This window comes from Chinchilla lanigera, unplaced genomic scaffold, assembly GCF_000276665.1.
Source record: "Chinchilla lanigera isolate Chin_1 unplaced genomic scaffold, ChiLan1.0 scaffold00017, whole genome shotgun sequence".
NCBI lineage: Eukaryota > Metazoa > Chordata > Mammalia > Rodentia > Chinchillidae > Chinchilla > Chinchilla lanigera.
In genome coordinates this window covers 18533010-18557814 of record NW_004955418.1, presented here as the reverse complement: position 1 = coordinate 18557814, position 24805 = coordinate 18533010, and the positions used below count along the sequence as shown (strand labels likewise).

The 24805-nt window shown below is 38.8% G+C and overlaps 1 protein-coding gene across 5 annotated transcripts in view; it reads right to left on the bottom strand.

Moving 5' to 3' along the window:
- Positions 1-24805, bottom strand: part of Fam172a (family with sequence similarity 172, member A) — a 410259-nt gene that overhangs the window by 66268 nt on the left and 319186 nt on the right. For 2 of the 5 annotated variants that reach the window (XM_005382263.2, XM_005382265.2), the window contains one exon: positions 10131-10343. The exons of 2 other annotated variants lie outside the window; for them this stretch is intronic. In XM_005382263.2, coding sequence (XP_005382320.1) covers positions 10186-10343 — 158 coding nt within the window. In that variant the 3' untranslated portion in view covers positions 10131-10185. Of the gene's footprint in view, positions 1-1265; positions 1388-10130; positions 10344-24805 lie in introns of those variants that run through there. One more of the 5 variants, XM_013512945.1, reaches the window with a different exon arrangement.

The following is a 24805-nucleotide window of genomic DNA, read 5'->3' as shown; positions in this document are numbered from 1 at the left end:
CCTTTCCTTCTTTCTTTTTCTTTCTCTATACTGGGGATTGAACCTAGGACATCTGTACTGAGCTACATCTCCAGGCCTTTTTACTTTGTGAGATAAGAGTCTTGCTATATCACTGAACTGTCCAAGCTGGGCTCCAATTTGTGATCCTTCTTCCTCAGCCTCTGAGAGTGCTGGGATTACAGGGTGCGTGGCCATGGCTGGCTCAGAGTTAGACATTTTTTTTAAAAAGTAGAATAAGAGTTCATGCAGGTCGGTAGTACAAAACTTAAAGGCTGGTAGGACCAAGAACATGAAGGACATAGACTGGATTTCATTCTTCTTGTTCCTTTTGGAGACAGGGTGTTGCTGACGTAGTTCAGACTGGCCCTAAACTTACTATGTAACCCCATCTGGCCTCACACTCTTGATGATCCTCCTGCCTCAGGCTCCTGGGTGCTGGGATGATAGGTGTATGCCACCACACCTGCCTGGATTTCATTCTGCAGGGTCAGAAGGGATCCCTGGGGAAGGTTAAAAGATCCAAGTCCTTTTTAAAGGGTAGAAAATGCAGGCTCTGTGTGGCTAAAAGCAACAGCAATTTTCAAGCAGCTTTGTGGTTTAGAGCTGACAGTCTGAGGTTCTGACAATGCCTCTGTGCAGGCTTCACTGTACCTCCTAGTGCAGATTACCATGCCCACCCCAATTTCCCTGTTAGCCCAGAAGACCAAACACCTAGCAACAAGCCCCATATCCAACTAACGAAGTGTCGATCCTCAAAGGGTGAAGACAAGACCCCTGCCTATTCCCCATCCTACGGCAGTAAGATGATGGAGTCAGAGGGCGGATGTAGGGACAGTGAGGAGAGGTAGGCAGAGATGTAGGGCATGGCTAATGTGGCATGGCTGATGTGTTAGATGGCTATAGAAATGACCACCAGGTTACTGGAAATTGCCCTTTGTAAAACCTTTAGAGGTGTAGGAGAATTATGCTTAGAGACCCACTTTCATACGCTGAACCCCCCTAAAACTCCATCAACCTTAGCCCACCCTAGCAACAAGCTCACTTCTAGTAACAAAGACTAAGACCCTGACTGGCTTAAAACCTCTATAAAAATGGGCAGAGCAAGGACATCACCCTTGATCTTTTGAGCTCTCCCTGCTGAGCAAACTTGTTGCTCCATAGATTTGTACCCGGCTTCAAATTTTAGAAGTAAATTTCTGCTTCACATTACTTTCATCTTCTGAGTTTCTCATTCCGCGCCTGATGACCTGGGAGCTCTTGGGCCTTGAGTCAGCCTCGCTTCACCCCTGCATTACTCGCCAAGGTGAGGGCAAGAAGCTGTGGAGGGGGAGGGTGGTGCCAAGGGAAGTCCCTAGGTCTCCAGACTCCCCCAGAGATGATCCAATTCCTGGGGCAGAAGAGTGGGGGCAAATGAGTTTATTACATAGAGAAGGAGGTGTGAAAAGCTATTTCTAGGAAGCTTTGTAGGATGTACAAGACAAGAGATTCTGGACAGGGTGGTAAGGATGCAGAAGACTGGTTTAATATGGTGGAAGTGGAAATGAAGAAGAAATTACAGATGAAAGAGAAAGGAAGGGGGCTGGGGATTTAGCTCAGCGGCAAAAGCGCCTGCCTGGCAAGCGCAAGGTCGTGAGTTTGGTTCCCGGTACCGGAGAAAAACCAAAAAAAAAAAAAAGAGAAAGGAAGAACCAACAAAACATGATGACTGCCATAATGTCGGACAGGGATTGGTCAGAGTCCATGCTGTGTGATAGACACTGATCAGGCCACTCTCATAAGTAAGGATCTTTTAATCAAATTTAAAACACTTAGTTCCTGTGGGTTTAAGGTAGTGCTGGTGAACCTACGGCACAGGCCTTAATGTTTTTCTTTTAAGACAAAAGATGTCAATGTAGAGTTGTTTTTTCTAAACTAAAACCTCAGTACTCAGGATTAATTGCAGTGCTGGCACTTTGTGATAAATAAGTGGGATTTGGGGTACAGTTTGGCACTCAGTCTCCCAAAGGTTCGCCATCACTGGTTTAAGGCATTTATTAACCAAGTCACAAATGTCTGGGCCCCGGTGAAAAGTCATAAGCCAGGTACAATGACAGAATGTTCAATAGGAAAGACATGGCCCCTGTTTTCACAGATCTTAGAGTTTTTGAGGGAACATTACATTACATTGCATTCCGTTATATTCCATACATAATTATGATAACACTGATGAGCTTGTGACAATATAGAGATACGATGAGTTTTATGGAAGAGATATGGAATATTCCGGGAGCATTTGCTAGGAGCACATGTACAGTCTGGGGCTCTCTTAAGGAAGTGACATTTAAGTAATGGGTTATGTTAGTAGGTTGGCACCCAAACTAGGGAGAGTAATTTAAGACTGGTTATGTGTCAGAGATGTGAATCCCAACACCTGCTCACCAGCACTCCTTCCTAGGAAGTACACTGTTTACAGGCCTAGTTCAGAGAGAGCAGTAAGGGCCCATCTATGGTTTCAAATGATACCAGACCTCCCACAGCTGAAGAAGCCAGGGAACTAATTACAGTGAAATCACCAGGGGTATTTTGTCTTAGCAACAAGAGAAAAGTAACCAAGACAGGCATAGAACAAACAAATGAGAAAAAAAAATAATTTTCTTAAAAATTTGAATGAAAGAAACCAAGAGACTGGTGGGGAGCTGCAGCTGAAAACTTCTGAATAAAGTCAGAACCAGATAAACCTAAAGCCATGCATTTGTCTAAATTCTGAGTAAGTAGAAAAAGGTATTTATTAGGGAGGGAAAGAGAGAAACAGAGACCTTTCTAGAAAAATGCCTTGAGCCTCATGAGGAAGAGGAGCTTTTCTTGCAGAGCCATATTAATATTCGGTGACTTTCCCATCACAAGATGATGACTCCCCTCACAATAACCCGTAAATGATTCATTTCACATTAGAGCAACATTACAACATTCACATGGCTTAAATTACAATTTCAGCATAGCATCTAGTTCTTAACATTTTCTGTAAGAATCTTTTTTAGGAGACAAACTATAAATTTACTCCACCTGGGGTTGAGTTAGATGAGTGGGTCTCTATTCCTTGACAAAAAGGCGCAATCACAACAGGTCAAACATATTGGATAAAAGTAAATTTAAAGGAGATATTGTATTGACTTCGGCTACCAGGGTAAATAAATTACCATGTATGAAAACAAATCTGTTTTGCTACTTTTAAGTGTCTTTAATTGTCATAATTATAGCAAGCCTATTTCAACACAGATGCATAAGATATACTCGCAGGAAAACTGCCACAACTGTTGATACTTACACTCAAATGTTATATTTGTATGTTATATACCATACACATATACATGAAATATAGTTAAAAACACCTACACACCTAACTGAATGTGATTAGTTAAGACATTAGTTATACCAGGGTAAATGACTTGCCAGGACACTGAGGTGGGAACCCTCATCATAAGTATCGTGCACCCCTCCACTCGGTTCCTCAGCACTCCTCACTCCATACAGAGGGGACGGGGTTAGCAAGCCTGCTTTTGCGCAGGTTCAACTTGAGTTTTACCTCACTGTCTCAGTCTATTTTGTGTCACTACCACAAGATACCCAAGACTGGATGGTTTTCTTTTCTTTCTTTTTTTTTTAAATTTCAAAGAAAGTAGTTGAAAAAAAAAAATAGCAAAATACCAACATCACAGACATAAACAAAACAAAGCAAGAACATTAAAAATGACACAGGGTTCCAAAACAAAATGATAGGGGGATATAGCTCAGCTGAACAGCGCATGCCTGGCACATGCAAGGTCCTGAGTTTGATTCCCGGTACCAAAAACAAAACAAAACAAAATGATAGGAATTAACAATGGTTGTTATATTACATATTGTTATCTTCAGCTAAGATGCTCAGATTACCAGATGTAAGAATGTAAGATTGATCAAACCATTAAAGACAATAAAAAATATTAAAAAAAACATTAGAGACGATACAGAGTTTCACTAGACAAGATGGTAGGAGTTCACCAATGGTTGTTTCATTGCATATTGTCTTCAAATCAGTTGCTCAGATTATCAGCTATAAGCATGCAAAATTGGTCAGAATATAAAAAATTTTAAGCATTAAAATAAGCCACCAGACATCAGCAATACAGTTATCCTAGCTATCCTTCTATATATGGGTAGTTTTCAAAGGACAGAAATTTACTTCAGAGATTTCGTCCGAGAGCGAGGGCTGGAAGGATCGGAGTTCTCGCGAGGTCAGCGTCCTCCCCAGCGAGGAACCTGCGCCTCTCTCAGGAGCCAGGGGAGGAGGAATGAATTCCCTACGTTAGAGCCCTCCAGAGGGCACTAAGCCCACTCACCAGGCCCTACCTCCTACCTAGCACCATGACTCACTCACCTCCCAAAGCCCCGCCCTTCGACACAGCCTACTGGCAAGCCCTGAATTCTGGAGGGAAGCACGCAATCCACAGGACCCACTTTCAGTCTGTCTGCCAGCCTCTGTTTTCCTCAGCCGTGCTTTCTACAAACTGTCAATCAGGTAACAAAATGATTCATCATCTGTACCTCCCCAGCCCCCTGCTGACATATGAACGCTGTAAGGTGCTTGCTATTTGAGAGTAAGAGGCAAGGAAGCCAAACTAGGTTTTCCCGCCTTTGAGGAGAAAGGAAGCTACACGTTTCTGCCTGCTTTTACCTTCTCTATTTGGGCTCTACTCAGTACATTCTTTTGGCCTGGGAAGTGTTAAGAAAGAAAATTGGGAGAGAATAAACAGAGAAGCCACTTTGACTGGTCAGGGAGGAGGATGAGTAGGCTGGACACACACCCAGCTGAGCCTCGCTCCTGAGGAGTATGTCAGTGAGCTGTGGGATGAACCGAACCGGGGCAGATGTCTCTAAGAGCATCTATGACATGGGGTGGCGCCCTCCCTGCTGAAGGCCTCAGCTCTGTGACACTGCTGGGAGGAGAAGGAAGGGGAGATCACCATATTTGTTCAGACCCTAGAAGGTAATTTGCATATGGTTAATTACCAATGTACTCTAAATAAATTTTGGGTTACTTGCCTACAGGAATACCAAAAGTTACACTTAAGGCAGGCTGGAGATATAGCTCCCTGATAGAACTCTTCCCTAGCATGGGTGAGGACTGGGTTCAATACCTAACAACTTGAGAAAATAATCTCTAATTAAAAACTCTATCCTTTTCCTCTAGTGAAAAGGATTTGTTTGTACATGTAATTTCTTTAACAGTGAAAAAATGTTTTGAAAGGAAACGAAGTAATTTATAATACCAAGTGCATTATTTAAAACTGATTAAATTTTACTATTATAAGAAGAAAGCTTGCCCAAGAGGCTACATATAGTGTTCTGATTAACATCAATTTAATAAGGTAATGTACAATATATACACCCTTTGTTTCTAGCACATTTAAAAAATAACATGGATCATAATGTGCCAACAAATAGATATACTATGAATTATACAAAAAAAGTTGTACAAATAGATATATCAAAACTCTACCTTTAGGACACATATTCTAAGATCTTAACAATAAAAGCAGTTGAAAGGTATTATTCTTGCACTTATTAATACATTTCTTAGCATCATGGTAGACACATAGGAAATGACCTTCTAAATACAGATTTAAGCTATTATATCCAAACAATGGATATAATATACTTAATAATGAAGCTACTGTTCATTCATTGTAGTAGTGAAGTCCATGTCAAGTGACTTTACTTTAAAGAAACGGAGACACAGAAAGTAGAGTTTGTGATTATATAACACCCAATCACTACACAGTGTCCACCAGCTGCTCCACGTGTCACAAACAGCATTTTACATCCGCCTTGATTAGTAGACTACATCGCAGAGACAGTACCAAAGGTTCATAGCAAACTTGGACAACAACCAACTTTGAAGAAACTTACAGTGTGATGTAGAAGACAGTCTGGGGACACAAACACTGATGGCAGAAAGTATAAAGATATCAGCTTGAACACTGAGAAAGCCCAAACCAATTTTCATTATTTAGAATGTGAGCTGATAAACAGGAGCCAGGCACATGGGGTTCTATCACTATAGAAGCACTTTCCACGTTAGAGTTTATTCTGCACAGAAAACTGCAAATAAATAATGATAAGACATCATAGCGTGTCTGATAATCTGTGACAACAATTCTAACGCTGTCACTACAGCCACCGGAGGAACCTGCACGTACTGAGCCTTGACCTGCAGAGTCTTTTATCTGCATGTGTACTCTCCACAGGCCAAGCAAATAAAGGCCAAATGATAATTTACACATGAATCAACTTTCTCCGCAACACAGGCATCAGAGACGTTCCTTTTCTCTGTTCCAGAGAGAAAGGCAGCCAGGTCTAAGCTTGTCTCACTAGAAATCATACAAGTGAAACAGTGATTTGCGGGAAAATGGCAGCTCAGCAAAGGGAAGCTGTGCTGAATGCCTGATAAAAATGGCAGCCACAAAGGACTAGATGAATATTTAGTTTGAAAACAGGCCTGACAGTAACAATGAGTCTTTATCTTATTCAAAACAGGTAGTGTCATACAAACTGAAACGGAGATACAATCCTGATAGAAGATTACACGAGATACCTGGGTAAGGATCTTTACAGACTTCAACCTTCATTTTAATAAATGTACACTCATAGAGCCTTTCATCTAGATCTTATTCAGAGTGCACACGGGTTTTTCACAGGAATGACACATGGAAGGTATACTGCCCACTTGGATGATCAGAAATAAATCAGCCAGGAATATTTTTTTTAAAAAAGGTTTGTTCATAAGAAACTGGGCACACTTTTTATAGGATGGAACTTGTAAAGGGAGAAAATGTACATGCTGTATTTTTCAAGTGAGAGCTTTCCTGGTACCTTGGTCGACTTTTATAAATTTATCCAAATATGAAAATACACGTTGCTGCAGCTATCCTTATAGAAACAGGAAGTGAACAATCATAGTCCTGGGTCAATTAGTAGAGAAAAGGAGGTGTATGTTTTAATTTGCATTAATAGGTAATTCCAGAGATGGTCACTACAACCTTCTAACCGATGACAGGTACTGACCATAGTCTTTTTTTTTTTTTTTTTTTTTTGGTTTTTCTCCGGTACCGGGAACCGAACTCACAACCTTACGCATGCCAGGCAGGCGCTTTTGCCGCTGAGCTAAATCCCCAGCCCCTGACCATAGTTAATAAAATAAATTTTAGTTCTCTTGTTACCACTTGTACAGGCTGTATTCCGTCTGCCCTGTGGAATGCCCTCTTCTTATTCAGCACTGTGTATCCCTGACTTTCTTAAAATTGGGCTCAAAACGCTCTTCAGGAACCTCTCCTTAAAGTCCTGGTTTTGGTATGGCACTTAGATACAGAAGATTTTCAGTAAAAGCTGCTATCTATGAACATGAACTCCCAACACATCACGATAGACCAAAATCTTAAAAATAAATTTTATTCATGAATTGTAAATATAAGAAACATGGTATAATTTGTGGTTCATAAAAGGAAATTATGAATTTTTTATTCCTTTGGAGTCCAGAAATGAATCTGTAAATTCCAGATCACAATCCTTACTCTGAGCAAATGCCAAAAATAATGAGTTATAGGATTTAAGTCTTATCAATTCTTGGTGATATGTTGCATACATAAAAATTCTGGCAGTGCACAGCGTTTTGGTATTCCTTAGTTACTTTTCCTCTACCTTTTGTACTATGAGTTTTCTTTTTAACTCTTTCAGTTGCTTTCCCTCACCACCTTTTCCCTTCCTTTTGATTCCTGCTTTTGGTTGAGCCCCCCTCCCTACTTTTTAACCCTAACTCTCTTCTCAGCTAGTAGTTTTAGAAGCCAAAATTAGCATTTTCCTTCCCGTGCAAGCTCCTAGTTGGTAGGAATCATACCAACCACTCTACTTACCTACAGTACTTATCTATTTATCTATTATAGTGCTCCAGACAGTGTTAGCTGTTTAGAATATTCTTGGTAGATGCCCACCGTGAAGAATTCTTAAGAGTACACTTTTAAAAGTCAAATTATTATTTAGCGAGTGTCGTTCATTGGTTTATTGAGGAAATTTATAGGTAAATTCACATAACAACTTTAGCATGCTTGAGGGCGAATTTCATTATCACTATGGTAGATGAAAGTGTCAATGTCACCCAGTGATTTCAAAGAAAAAAAGTCTAAATGTGACAGAGGCATAAAAAACAACTGAATTAGAACATTCATCAGATTATGCTTAATTTTATGAACTCTGATAAATAATCTCAATCACCACATTTGTCCTTCTACTAAAGTTTCTTTTTCTTTGACAAGAAAAGTTACTATAATTTGAAAAGCAATAAAAGAATATTGTGTTGAGTTAGGGCTAATTCACATGTATGATTTATAGAAGCAAAGCAGATGACAGTCTACAGATATATGGATAACAAAAGAATGGGAAGAGAACTTAGGTTAACAGAAGCTTTTAGAGAGGAATTCGAAGACAAAAAATCAGGAGCTTTTCCAAAATACTAAACGGACAGAAAAGAAAATGCCACTTGAGCCCATTTAAGTCAATGCATTTAAGATGATGTTTATTTTATTTTAATTTTAATTTTGCTTTTAGAAACAAGGGACAGCATGAGATGTCTCCCCATTTCATTTTACTATGTATTCTGATCTTCTCTACTACTGCACTTTGATAAAACCTTCCCTTATCAAAGTCTTCTCTCCTTGTCTTATCATTCATCCAGTTCTTTCCTTATTGATCATCAGACCATGAAAGAGAGAATGGATAGCTCTACTACAGTCAATACATAACAGGACATCGCATCTACTCAATCTACCAGTTCTGTCGATCTGCCATGGTGGAAACTAGATTGGCCTACAATTTGAAGTTCACAAAAGGAAGCTGATAATTACACAGAAATTTGTGCTCTTCAAATGTTTAAGTATTGATTTGGAACTTTCTGAAGTACTTCCTGGTGTATCTAAATTAAGTTGATGGGGCTACAGTTTAAAAGTCACTTTAATTAGCACTATTGAAATATATTCTAAATTTGTCTGTTCTTAATTTTACTTAATTAGTACCACTGTATTTCCCACCATATAGAAAATGAAAATCAAAACTAGTTGGCCAAGGCAGACAACTGCGCTCCTGTGAGTTGTGAACAAATGAATAAAAGAGCAAGCACACACATAAAAGTTACTGCTCTCACTGGGGATAAAACCCAACTTTTGAAAGGTGTAGTTTTCTGACAACTGTATTGTAATGCTAAAATGATAAAACTATTATCATGCAAGTGGGCAGCATCAGTGACCTGGAAACACTTCATTCTCCATGGAGAAGACAAGGTAGGAAAGATACTTTCCTCAAGTTTGAATGGGGCTGACTAGAGATCAATTTGCAAAGGTTTACTCAGCCATTTATTAAAAAAACAGTATAAAATGGAGTTCCTCAATTTATCAGGCATCATTAAGCTGTAGATTCCTAATAAAATGTTATTAAAATTCTTTGAAGGAGAAGGAAGGTGAGGGAGTGTGTTTTGGCTCTCACTGGCACATTGGGGTTGATGGAAAACTTTCCCCATTGCAAAGGACACCGCCAGATGTCTGATTTGTGTACCTCAATGAGGCCTGTCTTGGTCAGAGGGTTAAATTTGCGGGTGTATACAATCACATTAGTTAAGGGTGAGTTTTATACCCTGATCAAACACACTGTTGGATCTTTACATTCGAGGTCATGTGACAAGTTTCCACGCTGATGAAAGAGGAATTTTAAAGTTACATAGTTAGTATTTTTTCTTTCTCATGCTGAAAACCTCTCTCTGATCTCTAGACTATTTCCTTAAATAAAGATTTGAACATAAAATGACAGCATGGTTAAAGGCCTAAGTTTTATTTGCAATTTTCCTTCGCAAAGCAGTTCCTCTCCTAGATTTCCTTAACTCAGTAAACGATACCACCTAGAAGTGCAAGTCGAATAACCAAGATTCACCCGTCAGCCTTCCTAGCTCTTCACTTTTCTTTATAGCTCCACTAATATAACCATGATCTTCTGTCCAAGGCAAACTTCATAGTATCTAATAAGTCAGCTGCTTATGCTCATGCTCCCTGGCCAATCCATTTTCTGGCTGTAAAACAGGTAATACAGTATTAATTTCTAGCTCAAGAATCTCAGCGGTGTCCCAGGGATTTAAAAAAAAATGTGGATGCAGGCCTTGGAGGCCCTGAACAGTGTGACTCCTGCCTCGCTCTTCTCCTTGCCTTCTTTCTGTCCCGTGAACAGAGCAGTTCTTCTGCATTCTGCCTCGGGTGGGCTCTTCAAGGATGAGGTCAGCATGGTTGGCTTCTCTGAGGGTAAAGGAAATGCACTTGGCATAATTCAGGGTCACATACCATGTTGGTTAGTTCCTCCTAGAAATGGCCTCTATGTCATTAAATCCAGGAAAACCCTGGCAGATTATTTCAATGAATAGTTTCACAGAAACAACTGAAAGTACAATTTCATTCTTCACACACTGCATTTATTTATGCATAATAAGTGAGGGGAGATTCTGAACATAGTATTTCTGGCATATTTCTGAATGGAAGAATGCTTCTGAGTCAAAAAGGGGACAGGCTTTCTCAAGGACTATAGTCAGTCCCCCGTGTCTAAAAATGTAGTGGTGATTGTGCATTTTACAATGCTCAAGGGTTCTAATTACTTTCATTTACAATTGTACTATTTAAAATAATTCTCTAGTTTTCTTTCCCTTACTTGGGTTTCGTCAAAGTGCTTTATAAGAGGAAAGTGATTTTCTTATAATAGATTAGTTGGGCTTTTCACGGGAACATCCGGAATGCCACCGGTTCCGGATTTTCAAAATGCTGACACTGATTACACATTAGAAAATGATGAATTGTTTCCCTCATTAGTATGTTAGGCATTATAAATCCTTAAGACCAGATATTTTACATGGATTTTATTTGACAGGATACTGGTAATTTCAGATCTTCCTGAACCTTGAGAAAAACCCAAATTAGTCTAAAAAGTAAATATAGACTATCATCATCACTGCTGTATTTATTACCACTGACTTTATTATCAGTAACAATGATTTTACTATCAGTTTTGTCATTAACTGAAATGCTTGGAACATACAAACAGCACAACAGAAAATCCAGCATTTTAAACATGTGAAGTAAAAATTCAAGAAAAAACCCAAGTGTAAAAAAGCCATTTTAGATGATGAAACAAAGAATTAAAATGTTACTTGAGATTTGTTCGAAATGGAAGTTAAGATTGGAAAATGCCCGTCCTTGAGAAACCTTGATATATAATCAAAATCATTCTCTACACTGGATTAATAACAAGTAGGACTCAGAACTCTACTCAGAAACTCAAAATACCATCAGACTTTAGAGGTTATTTTAAAATGAGAAGAAAATTGATTTATAGAAAAATTTTGAAAATGTACTATTTATTTTTTAAAATAAAATTTTAAAAACAACCTCTCAGAATTTCAGAGAAGCTCCTATACTGAATGAAATGCTCCAAGCCTAGGAAAAATACCACTTCCATACCCTGAGTCTTTAAAAAATTGTTTACACTGGCTGGTCATTGAAATAAATGATCATTGAGATTTAATCTTTAAATGTGAGGGGAAAAAAGAAATGGGAGATGGATAAAGATAGAAGACTGTCTGAAGAAAGAAATGTGACAGAGATGGCGAAGTTAACTGATTGAAGAGGAAAAACTGGTTAGCATGTGGGTACAGTAAAAAACACTAGCTAAGAAGGTGCTGTAATAACTTTGAGGAACAGCTCAGTGAGTCATGCGGAAGGCCAGTTTATCTCACTATGGCCTTCCACAGGTGGGTCTAAATCATACAGAGAATTATCCTCCCAAATCTGAGTGGAGGACCTCCTTGTATCATTATCAGTCTTCTACATTACACAACATGAAAAAAATAACGTAAAAAAAAACAGACAATTCCAAATTCCTTTTTTGATCTGGCGAGGGCATAAAAATGTTCCATCTTTTTAAAATGCTGGGACTAAGAACAGTATGACCTTAAGGGTTAACCCCATTTTGGTAGTGGTCTCAAGAGATAGTGACAGAAATGTTGCTGTATGCATGATAGTGCATAAAAAGCTTCTCTTAAGATAATGAGGAAAGAAGAAAAGGCAGTTAAGGATGATGGTGCAAGGAATATTTAAAATATGATAACCACAATATATAACCCAGAGCTGAACTGTGTTTAAATTTGAAGAAAAGAGAATTAATCTACAACCCCATATGCACACTGAAGGTGCAGCTTTCAAGTATGATTTGGACATTAGCTATCTATTACTCTTTAAATAATTTAGAAAATTATAGCAAGTCACAATCTGGTTTGACTCCCTTAATCATATCACCAGAAGTTTAACATTTGACCATGGAAGTTATTCTCAGTCTGTCTCATTTCTGCTTGCTCTATTTATAATTTTAGGGATTGCAAATCATACCAAAGCAAACCATACCAAAACTCCTTTTGCTCACAAAACCAAAACGCAGTTGCGTCTAGCTAATTAAATGAAGGATAACATGTCTCTCGAATCTCTTGATAGAAGGTTTTCAAAATTAATTCCAAATTTTATTTTCTTCTAGTCCCGTTATTTTTCTACTTTAAAATCTGGATTTTAGGTACAGTCAGTAGAATCTAACTTTCAAGTGTGAGAGAATTTTAAGAGAAATAATTTAAAATGGAATGTTTATGAGCAGCCCTCCTCGCTGACACTGATGGTTTGTTTTGGGATACAGAGTGTAAAACCATTTCCTCAAGATATTTTGTGTTCAGCATAAAATATTTTAAATGTCTCATTTCCAAGAGATCTGGTGGGAGTTCATGACAGATGTGTTATTTCTTTTTTTTTTTTTATTTCTAGAAAAACAGCATTATTGTGTCTAATTAGCACTGCTGATTTACCCATGGCAGTATGAACTTCTTGAGAGGAAAGAAAAGTAGACCAGCTTTTTTGAAGAAAAGAATAAACTGGGATAAAATGGAAAAAAAGGAATTTAAAAAAAAATGTATCTTCCTGAAATGCCCACAGTCTATAGAGTTCACTTATCTCTGTATCATACAGGATCAATCCGATTGCCTTTGTCTCAAAGAGAAAAAGTGTCAGCGCAGAGCAGAGCCTTCCCAGGTGTTAGCTTAGCTTCGCCATTACTTCCTATTTATAGACTGTGTGTAGTAAAAGAAGACAAATTACTGTAAGTGAGGGTAACTGTGATTAAATGAGTCCTCTGAAGATAAGAGGGGACATGGACAAGGGTCATTAACACAGGCGACCTCTCTTGGCCCAAACCGTATTTTTATTTAGTGCAACTGAAAATGCTGCAATGCAAGAATAATTTCGACTACACGTAACAGAAGAGAAATGTATCCTTCGCATCCTAGCAAACATTTTCTTGGCTTTGTAGTATTTTAATAACACACCGACAGTGCCAAAATACTCTCAGAATACACCAAGAACAATGCTGGAGGAATTATTTAACCTAAGGAGTTTAATTAGAAACAAGAGACACAGCTGTAATCAGTCCAGTCATAAAGCCTAGAATGTAAGAGAGTGGATGCCAAGATCATCTGAATCAAATGGAAAGTTTAAATTTATAAAGTTTCAATTAAAACATCTACACTCTTTCTTTCACCTGATTGTAGCCCCAGATGGCAAGGTCAGCCCTTTCAGTGAACAAACAGCTCAGTCGCCTCCAGTGTAGCTGTTATCTTCCTCAACAAGGGGAGACATTTGGCACAGCCTAAAGCTGGGGCATGAACCCTGGCTAAGCTTAAGACATTTATCTGACAGCATCAGCTGACACTCCACAAACACATTTGCTCTCCATGACCTCAGAGCATTTGTGATTAATCAAAAATGTATCTTGAATCTTGAGAACAAGCTACAACCAGGCACACACACAAAAAGAATATGCTCTCGATCTCGCTTATCGACTCAAGAGGTATATTGAATTTAGAAATAGCAAATAGAATAAAATGATCAATATGTTCTCACTTGTCCATGGAAGAGCAAACTTTATCCCTCAAGCTAAAGACATTGATCATGTAAATGTTTCAGAACTGCTTTCAAACGGAGGAATGCAAAATGCACAGTGAGGGTGGGGGGTGAGGAAGGAGGCCTGCCAAGGAACAGCTTTTGCTTTAACTTAAAAAAAATGTATAGCTTGAAGACATAAAGTATTATGTTTTTAGTGCTGCACTTTTAAAAAACTGTGCGTTCAACTTAAAACCTTTTTTAGCAACACGTTGCCAAATGTTCTTAATAAAACATTATAAGGAAACTTTAAAACTTAATGAAGGCATATTATTTGTGTTGAGAAAACTCCCTGCCTTAATTTAAATGAACACAGTTGTAACATATCCCCTATGCACTGTTTACAATGTGTAATTCATAATTTATGTCTCTTGGTTCAAACCCACTATTTTCTGCAGTCATCTGCTAAGTAATATGATTAGTATGTGGATATTGTAATATGCTGCTTTCCAACATAGTATAATTTAGTATTTTTTATTTTGCTGTGTACTTTTCACTTTCTAATAACAATACTGTACTCTAATTAAAGCAATGGGAAGCAGAAATCATCTGCCCCACCCTTGATAATAGGAAAATGATGATGATTACAAAAATCTGTACAATTGAACTTATTAAATCCCACTCTTGCCTGATTACCCACTGGTTAGGTTACAGTTGCTCACCATCCTATGGCAGGATTGTTCCACTGAAGGAAAACTACATGCCCTGTCCCTGTTGGCATGGCAAGCAAACTTTCATAGCATGTGCTTGCTCTATAAAATGGTGGTACTAATTAGAAGATATAAACTCATGCTGAGACATGATATGAATTGGCTTTATGTATCTACTAAGCTCACAGCAGTACTAGATTTATACTGTTGTTGCTTTAAACTAACACTAAACAGAAAATACAACTTCTAAATATGTACAATAAGAAAGCAGAAGTGATTGAGTTGAAAAAACAAAACCTCAGCCCCTCGTTCTTGGTTTCACTTTTGAAACATTTCCTGTGCACTTAGCGATTGCCCACCACTTTCCTCCCATATGTTTACCTAACTTAAAATCTTCAAACATGAATTGCAAGTACCAGATAGCACAGCTGTATGTTTTGACATCCATGGTGAAAATGAGCAGAAAATCTAACTGTTCCATATCAAGAAGTATTTTTACTAGTGCTAATGTGCCTTAAATACCTTGTTCCACAGATGAGTGGCCTGGCACCTGCTGCATGAGAAATAGCCAATTACTGTTCAGTGTCTCTAATTTTCTGATTCAATTAGCATGCTTCAGAGCTTTCCAGTTTAATTGCAAACTACTTCACAGTTAGCTCTCTGATTAATCATTGCCCATCTGCAAGCCATCGGAAAACTTAGTGGAACAAATTTGTGTACTTTGGAATGCTGGGAGCTTAGCAAATCAAACTTGTTTTGGTATATAAAGCTTTAATTTTGTTTGCCCTTTTCAGCTGCACTTGTAAGAAGCTCTGTACTGATTAAACAGGAAGTCCGGACAATAATATGCTACATTATGCATATAATTACTGTAAATACAACTGAGATTGTAGAAACATCATTTAAGGTTAGGCGCTTACATGAATGGAGAAGGGGGTCAAGAAAACACATTTGGAATCAATTTCTTTCCATTATGACCAAATACAAGTATCAAAGGGGGGGGGACTGCATGACACACAGTGATGTCATTCCAGCACCTGTTCCCCTGCAGGCGTTTTAAATTCTGGCTTTTCATGTATTCATAAAATCTTTCTTGTTATTTAATTAGTAGAGTACTAAGTTTTATAAGCTTTGTTTACAAAACATATATTAGGGATTTTAAAGCAAACTGGCATCACATTGTTCATGCTTCATTTTCCAAGCGTTCTCGCTGGTCCGCTGAACGTATGAATGATAATGTCAGAAAACAAAACTGTTTTCATCTAGCTTTGGCTGCAGTTTGGACAGCTTAGCCTATAATCATGATTTCTTCATTTTTGGACAACGAAGTATGAATTTCATATTTCGTTCGCTCACATGAACAAGTATGGCTCAGAGAGGGTTCCTCAGCGTACGAAGAAGTCTCTATAAACGTGCTTCAAAGTCATTTCTAGCTGTGCCTCTCTGGTTCACATTGTAGAATTATTTTAATATAATTTTTAACAGCTTCTACCTAGATTCTATCTAACACCTTTTATTTCCAACAGTATATTTTTTCAGCTGCAGAAGAGCAAGGGCCATGGATTTATCTCACCTCTTTATCACCTCTGCCTCACAGACAGCCTGGACATTCCTGGTTGGTTATAGGAAATGAAAGCGGTATGGGTCCTTAATTGTCCATGTCATGTCACCATGCCAGGCTGGACACTGCGCTTCCCTTCTGTAACCTCAACAGGATGTCGTCATGTTGTCTCATAAAGATGTTGACAAATATCATCATCCTACAACTACTTGGCTGGAAGAATAGTATGGAGGGAGAGAAGAGTGCTTTACTAATTATGATGACCTGTGATGATCTGCAGTTAACGACAACAAACAAAGGAAGAACTTGCCCATCTTTTATGAAGATCCTGAGCATAGTAGGGAAGTGTCTGAAAGGCGGATGTGAAAAATCAACCGGTAACTTGAAAAGTCGTATTAAAGTCAGAAAACGGTATGATGCAAAAATGTCCACTTTAATAAATTTTAAAGACAGAGGTATTTATTAGAGTCTAGTGACTTTTTGAGTCCCTTAATAGTGAACTCCTTTGAGACCAAGATTTCGGAGCTCCTAGCATCTCGTATCCTGTGTCTCTCTGTTCAGAGCTGTAAAACTCAAGTGCGCTGACTTCAAGCTTCTCTGAACTTTGTAGGCAGCCAATGTAAGAAATGCTGAGAAGGTGTAATCTGATTACAGCCGCTCAGGCAAGTGAGCAGGCACACTGCCACATTCTACTGCCCACGAGCAGGGACACCCGGCTGGAATCCCCGCTCAGATCAAATTACAAAATCATCAAGCTTTGTGGGCAGGTGGGCATGAGAGGCTACGGTGAGGTCACGAGATAGATCAGGGACCAGCCTGGGCAAAACCGGCCTGTCAAAAATAACATTTCTGCACCACACTTACAGCACAGTTCTCTGTGGAAAATAAACTCTTACGATATTCGCTATTTTAACTCAGGAAAGGGCAAATGGCTTTCCCTGCACGAGCTCCCACCAATGGAGCCTTATGTTTAGAGATAAGCAATTAAGCCCTACACATCAAAGGAAAGCAATGAGCTGTCCAAAGTGGAATGTAGCCAAGGAGAGAAAAACTGGGCCTTGGTCCCTGTCCTGGGGTTCTCAGTTCTACCTCTACCTTCTACCCACTGTGTAGCCGAATGTCTATGTATATCAGGGAGTAACAATTCGAACAACTGAGTGGATAATGAGTGAAAATGATGGCAAAGCACACTGAAAATGCCTAAAAGACCCCAATGTGCTTCGAGTGGGGAGCACATCTTGGGCCAAGAGAGCCATTCGCAGAAATAATCCCCTTATGTAAAAAAAAAGCAGCATATTCTTTGGGAAGCTGACAGATACAGGATGGCTCTAATATGGCACGAAATACTAGACAATATTCTACAGAGGAGTATTAACATTTTCATATAGTTCCCAAAGCTTGGACTGCTATGGAAATCATAGTTTAGTTCCTGAGAATTTTCAACAGGATTGCGTTGTATTAAATATAAAAAATGACAACATTATGGAATTCAGCCAGGCTTTCATTGAAAAAGAAACACGTAAGAATCAGGGTAGAGCTATTAGAGGGCAAGAAAAAGACTTCCTGAGAACTGGTGTTTGGCAAACTTTGTTGGAGCTATCACAGTGAAGATGGGCAGAAGTATTTCAAAGAACCTAAATGCAATGTGACCAATCGAGACTCCTGTGTTGGGATTTTCCTTGTTCCCTGAGACACCATTGAATTACTAACAGCGATGTTTTTATTGGACAGAAAAGCCATATATCTATTTGTACACTAAAAAATCAAAGACATGAGAACTTTTAAAAAGTGAAATATAAGTGACTATAAAATTCACTGTAATTTAAAAAATGAAAATAAAAGCATAAAGTAGCTGCTTTTTCTAGATAGGGAATCTTACAAGAGATATGAATTTCAACATCTACTGTACTGTAAGCCTATATCTTATTGATAATTTAAAATTATAATTAGTGTTCTTGGGACCAAAAGCTACATAGAAAACTAAATATGCACATATGTATGAGATGTGAGATGCTGCTGCAGGAAAGAAATAGCCTATTTTTAAAGGGGAAAAAAAACAACTCTGGTGAAGTCTATCCTTTCATTTATATGTCTCATGTAAATTACACATAATTTTAAATCTTCCACACATTGAAAATGGCCAGGTCTCATGGCACTTCTGCTTTATTATCTTCCATTTTCACTTGGCCATGCCAGTGGGGACTTTCTAGAAATAATTAGAGATTAAAAATTACATACTTTGAGTTGAACCAAGAAATGACTGTTGGAAAAAATTAATTTTTATTTATATAATCTGGTTAAAAAATATATGATTTTATCTACTCTAAAGTCATTTTCTTATGCAGTAACACCACAAAAATAGCTTAAGTTTAAAATAGTGGATTTCCCATATGGTTAGTCCACAGCAAGATAAGAGTTGTAAATGAGGGGACTACGTGAAGAAAACATAAAAAAGCCTTAAGGGCACATGCAAAAAATGTGGTATTACATGATTTACATACACAATTTTATTCTGTAAAATTCAAAGGGAGAAACTTAATATGTCATAATTTAAACTGTATTTTCACATCAAGCATTCCTGATTACGTATTGAACTCTAAGATGCAAAACTCCATTTAGAGCATCATGTGGGAGAGGAGTTAGGAAGAATCTAACCTTTTGCATTTCTTGACTTTTTTGGGCTTGTGGTAACGTTGTATTTATAGAGATTCTACACTTTCAAATTTAAGTCTTGAAATGTCAGAAAAATCCCAAAGCTGAGATCTCACAGAAGGTGATTTTTAACAGTCCTTAAAAGTAAAAGACTTTATGATCTTCTGACAACTGGAGCTTTCACATTTTAAGATTTAAAATTTTCAGCCCTAATATTATATAAGCATGCACACTGGCATGTTTTTAAGGATTCCATCTTTCATGGGCCTGAAAAGACGAGCAAAATGAGAAAACAGAGAAAGTTGTTAAGTTTAGGAATATTATTTAAGTACACATATAAAGCAGTAAATACTTAAAAACTTGTATTTAAATGTGGTCCTTTGCAAGAGTGTATTTCCAATGTAAAGGAAATCACATCAAGTTAATTTTTAATTATTTACAGTAGTAAAAAATTGGGGATCTCCTGATACTTCAGAGCTGGAATTTGAATGAGGAAGCAAGTCCTAGGGAACTGAAAAGACATTTTTTAGGATCATATGACTAGTTTTAAGGTTATGTCTGAAACAAACCAAGTATCTTGTTCTCAAGATTTTTTAAAAAATCATTCCCAGCCCTAAAATTTTACACATAATCTTCTAATTTATGTCCTTCAGTGTGTCCTGCTACACTGCTGTGAGACCACAGGCAAAGCATAGACTCTTTAGTTTTCTCATTACTTTCAATTCAACAATTTTTTTACCACCTACTATCAACTAGATGTGGAGATGATAAAGATCTTAATTTCATTCATGGGAGCTTTATGGTCTACTGAGGGAGAGAGGACTGGTAAACAATTTTGTTTGGTTTTGTTCTGTTTTTGAGGCAAGGTCTTGCTATGTTTTGGGCTGGCCCTGAATCTGTGGCCTGTCTCAGCCTCTCAGAGTGGTGGAATAACAGGAGAATAGCACCGCACCTCCTCGGTAAACACATATTAAAGGCACTCCTTAATTTGATTAGAGGGCTGTCAGAGTGGAAGGTGATGCCCAGTTTCTGAGTACCAGGATTAAAGATAGGGTACAGACTTAATGATATCTCAGTTCCCTCTGCCAAAAAGTTGTATTTCATCTTCCTGTGTTTGTATTATTTCCTAAACAGACTTATAATTTTGTGAAATTATGGGTTTCTTTAGTATAGGCCTTTACTATGTTAATGGGTGTTGTAACTGTGAGAAAGATTTAGTATGTGATGTTACCTTTATTTGTCAGGAAAAACATCCCTCCAAAGGAGCTTTTATTACTCTCTCTGGCTGTCAGAGTTACCATTCCAAGTAGTAGTTTGTGTACACTAGCCCCAGAATCCTGAAACATTCTCTTTAACTGGCTTTCTCCAACAACCCAATGTACACCCATTCTGGCTAGATAACTCATGGGAAATGTGAATTTCACCATATTTCCTTATTTAAAAACCTCCAAGGACTCTCTGTGGCCTATATATTAAATTGCAAACTTTTTAGACACTAGATGCTGCATATAAATGGCTCCTTACCTTTTCCTTTTATAAGTTCCTTAAATCCCAGCCCCGACATCATTGAATTTATACCCTGTTCCATCTGCCAGGGGTCCCACTACTTCTCTTTCCTTAGCAAGCCTTTCACTTTCCAAAAACTTACCTATTAGTTCTCTGATAAAACCTAGTTCAGGTTCCGTCATCTCAAGGAGTGAACACGACACGCAATCTCTAACCTCTGAACTACATTATAAAACTGTTATGGTGTTACCTTTCTTATTGGGTTTTTAAAGTACGTATTTGCTGCCCCTTTGGGGTACACTCTGTGCACTCACTGAGGCCAGATTTGTATCCCAGAATTTAGCCCATTTTCTTCACGTTAACTTTTCCCTCACTGAGACACAATACCCAACACTCAAAGTCAAGGAGGAGTTTATTTGACTGGTGGTTTCAAGAGATTCAGTCTCGTGGTTGGCTGACTCCAAGGTAGACATATGATAGTGGAAGGGCGTGGCAGGGCAAAGATGCTCAGTTCAGGGTGGCCAGGAGCCACGGCAAGGGGACAGTGCCAAGGAGGCAGGGGCCGGAACCAGACACAGATCCCAAGGTTATGGCTCCATGGCCCACCTGGACACATCCAGAAGTTGGTTTTACTAATGTGTTAAGCAGATGCCAAGCCAATCAAGTCAACAATGAAGCCATCACATTTTCTTCTTTTCTTTTTCTGCAGTGCTGGGGATCAAGCTCAGGGCCTGTGCATGCTGGGTACGCCCTGTACCACTGAGCGACATCCCATCGTTTGCGATGACAGGATCATTTCAAATGGTGGTAACACCGAGAGTATTAGTGGTGAATAAAAACCAGAAGAGAAGAGAAGAACCTAAACCAGGGGCCTAAATACTCATTGACAGACTAAATACAGGTTTCTTCATGAAAATGTGGACAATTTTTTACAGATGGCAACTCTTCAGGCAAGAGTTCTCGGTTTTTTCGTTTGCTAGTGTTGCACTGGCAATTGAACCCAGGGCCTTCACACTCCTAGTCCCCACTTTCTTCTTTTTTTTTTAAATTTTGAGACAGTCTTCCTAGTTGGTAAGTTTCCCCAGTTGGGTTTGAGGTAATCCTCTTACCTCAGCCTCCCAGAATGCTGGGTTTACAGGTACGCACTACTCTGGCTGGATTCCAGTTTGATTTTTCCCCCCAATCTTAGGGATGGAACTCAGAGCACTGACACTGAATGATACCCCAAGTCCACCTTTTTATTTTTTATTTTGGGACAGGGTCTTGCTAAGTTACTGCTTTGTGCAGGCTGGGCTAGATCTGGTCTTCCTGCCTCAGCCTCCCAGAGTGCTGCAATTATGGGAGTGCACCTCCGCACACAGCTAACTTCCTTTCTTTCTACTTTTAATCCTCTTAGAGGCTCTGGAAAGCATCAGCTATGATAATGATGACTCTGTCAATGTTTTGTCACTGCAATGGACGGTTGACGCCTGTGCCTGACACACAGCAGACCCTTGATATGCATTTGTTAAGTAACCGAATTGCTAGGTAGTATGCTCATGGTGAACAGGAATGTTTTTGGCAGATTATTAGTTAGGAATCTGGCTCTGGGAGTCAGATTTGCAGCACTTGAATTCTGGCTGGACTGGGTCCTACTGGTGAACCCTCTCTAAATGTTTCCTCACCCACACACTGGAGCAGTAGTAAAATCTGCTGTTAGTAACAATCTGCGTACAGTTACAGTAAGGGTCAATGTACATAGAGACCAGGCACACTTGGTACTGTACTCACTTCTTGTTACCTGCTATAATCGTCACCAACATTATCACTGTCTTTTCATTTGTTTAGTTCAACACTTGCCTCCTGTCCTAAGCACATAGCATATGCTCAATGAAAGTTTGTTTGATGAAGATATGAACCAAAGAAGTACTGCTGTTTCTGTGTGCACCAACATCCACTACCCTAAGTATATATTCTGGCAGGATGCAGATTATAGCAAAGTTTTATAAAACGTGACTCAAAGTGTAACTGAATTGTTCTTTTTGGATCTGTTTTCCAAGACCCAGTCACATAGTTCCTTGGGAATAGTTATTCTATTTATTTCCTTTTTGAATTTCAGGTAGTACCTACCACAGAAGTTTGCACCATTTTATGCTACAAAATACCCCAGTTGGCAAGCATGTCACAGGTAAAAATTAAAAACAAATGAACACTGATTAAAAATGGATAAATGATGGAACTGCCATAACATTTAACTGTATTACAGTCAGTCTGCCGCATTTATATTTGTGGCAGTGTTGCTGTACAGTGAAGTGTAAAGTTTAGTACTTCTAATCAAGGACAGAGGGTGTAGCCCACTGGCAGAGAGCTGAAAGAGCATGCTCAACATCTTGGTGCTGTGGTTTCCAGGGCTACAGGACAAAACCCAAATGCCCATGGTTGAAACTGCATGATTAACAACTAAACCTCTGTACATGCCTCACAGTGAGTGGACAACAAAAATAAGTGTAGGTTATGTGGCTCTGAAATACATCTCACTGACTTAAATCACTGTACATTTGTATTTGTAATATGTCTCATCAGCGATGTCCCTCTATTAAAATAGCACTGAGAAGTTTTCTAATTTATTTCAGGCTTCACTCTGGAAAGATGCTATCAGATTACAGATTATTCTTGTTATATATGATCCTAGTTGTGCTCAGTATGTACTAATGTTACACATAAAAACCTGAAAGTTTGTACACTGTTCACAGAAACGGGTTATTTTTCAGAGATGGTATGATTGGACATTACTTTTTCATTGTTTAATTTTCTTTAGAATGCCTATTTTCAAAAATTAAAAAATGGTAGATCTTTTATTTGTAAAACTGAGTGTGCCTTGCCTTGTTCACTTTTCAAATCCCAGACTGCAGTCATCTCTGTGTCGTACGTAAGTACATGACCTGGTCTACATTAGGGCAAAACTAAAATTCTTTGAGATAGAATTCTTTCACTTTTCACCACCAAAATATGAAGGACCTGCCAGCATCACACTCCTCCTCTCTGAAGGTAATTCATCCTGAAACTGAGCTCCCAATCAATTCCTGCTTTCAAGGCCATCCCTACCTTATAACTAATTTTTCTTTATGTTTTGTGCTTTCATTAGCTATGTATATAATTTATAATCATTCAAGTCTCTTTTAAGCAAATTTAAACTCCTCTTCCTGTTTTGGTTGCTTAGAAATCTCTTCTTTCTCCCTCACAGCCATCCCCTTTTCCCTTGGGTATATTTATAGGGTATGACGTGGTGTTTTGATATGTGTTGTTATGGTTTGGATCACAAATGCTCCCCCTGGAGCCTCATTTGAAGGGGCGCTTTGCAAGGGGATTAGTCGTGGATGGTGTCCTCACACAATGGATTAGTGCAATGGTGAGATCACTGCAGAAGGTGTTGTTGGGGTGACTTGGCTGGAGGTTGCTGGGCATGGAACCTTGGGGTGCGTGTTCTTGGCCTCAGCCCTTCCGCCTCTCTCTGGTTCTTTCTGCTTTCTCTGCATCCTGGGTTGAACAGCTTTCCTCTGTCATGCCCTTCTCTATAAGGTGTTTCTGCCTAGGAGCCCGCGACCATGGGCTAGAAAACCTCTGAAATCATAACTAAAATAAATCTGTCTGTCTTTAGGTTGTGGGTCTCAGGTTCTCTGTCTCAACATTAGAAAAGCTGACTACTACTAGTCCACATTGTGTAATAATCATGCTTACATCAAGCTAATTAAGTTATCCATCTCCTCACAGACCGATTTTTGGTGGTGAGTACATTTAAAATGTACTCTATCTGGCTATTTTTCTTTAAGTTTTATTCTATTTTGATTGACAAACAGTAATTGTGTAGATTTATGGGCTAAAATGTGATGTTCTGATACATGTGTACACGGCAGAATGATCAAATCAGCCTCAAATATTTATAATTTCTGTCTAGTGACAACTCTAATGCTATCTGGGGTTTCTGAGACAGGGTCTTGCCATGTAGCCCAGGATGGCCTTGAACTCTTGGCAGTCCTCCTGCCTTGGCTTCCTGAGTGCTGGGATTACAGATGTGCATCACCACGCCCGGCCTGTAATGTTAATTTGCCTTATATATTATTATTAACTATTGCCACCTTGTTGTGCATAAAAGACAAGAATTAATTCCTGCTGTCAACTATAACTCTGTCCTCACTGACTAATGCTCCCCCCCCATCCACTGTCCCCACCCTCTCTCCTCCCGCCTTTGCTAACCATTCTACTCTCAACTTTTATTTTTAGAGTCTCTACATAAGTGAGCTCATGTGTATTTGTTTTTCTGTTCCTGACTCATTTCACTGACCCTGATGTCCCCCAGGTTCACCCATGCTTTTGCAAATGACTAAATT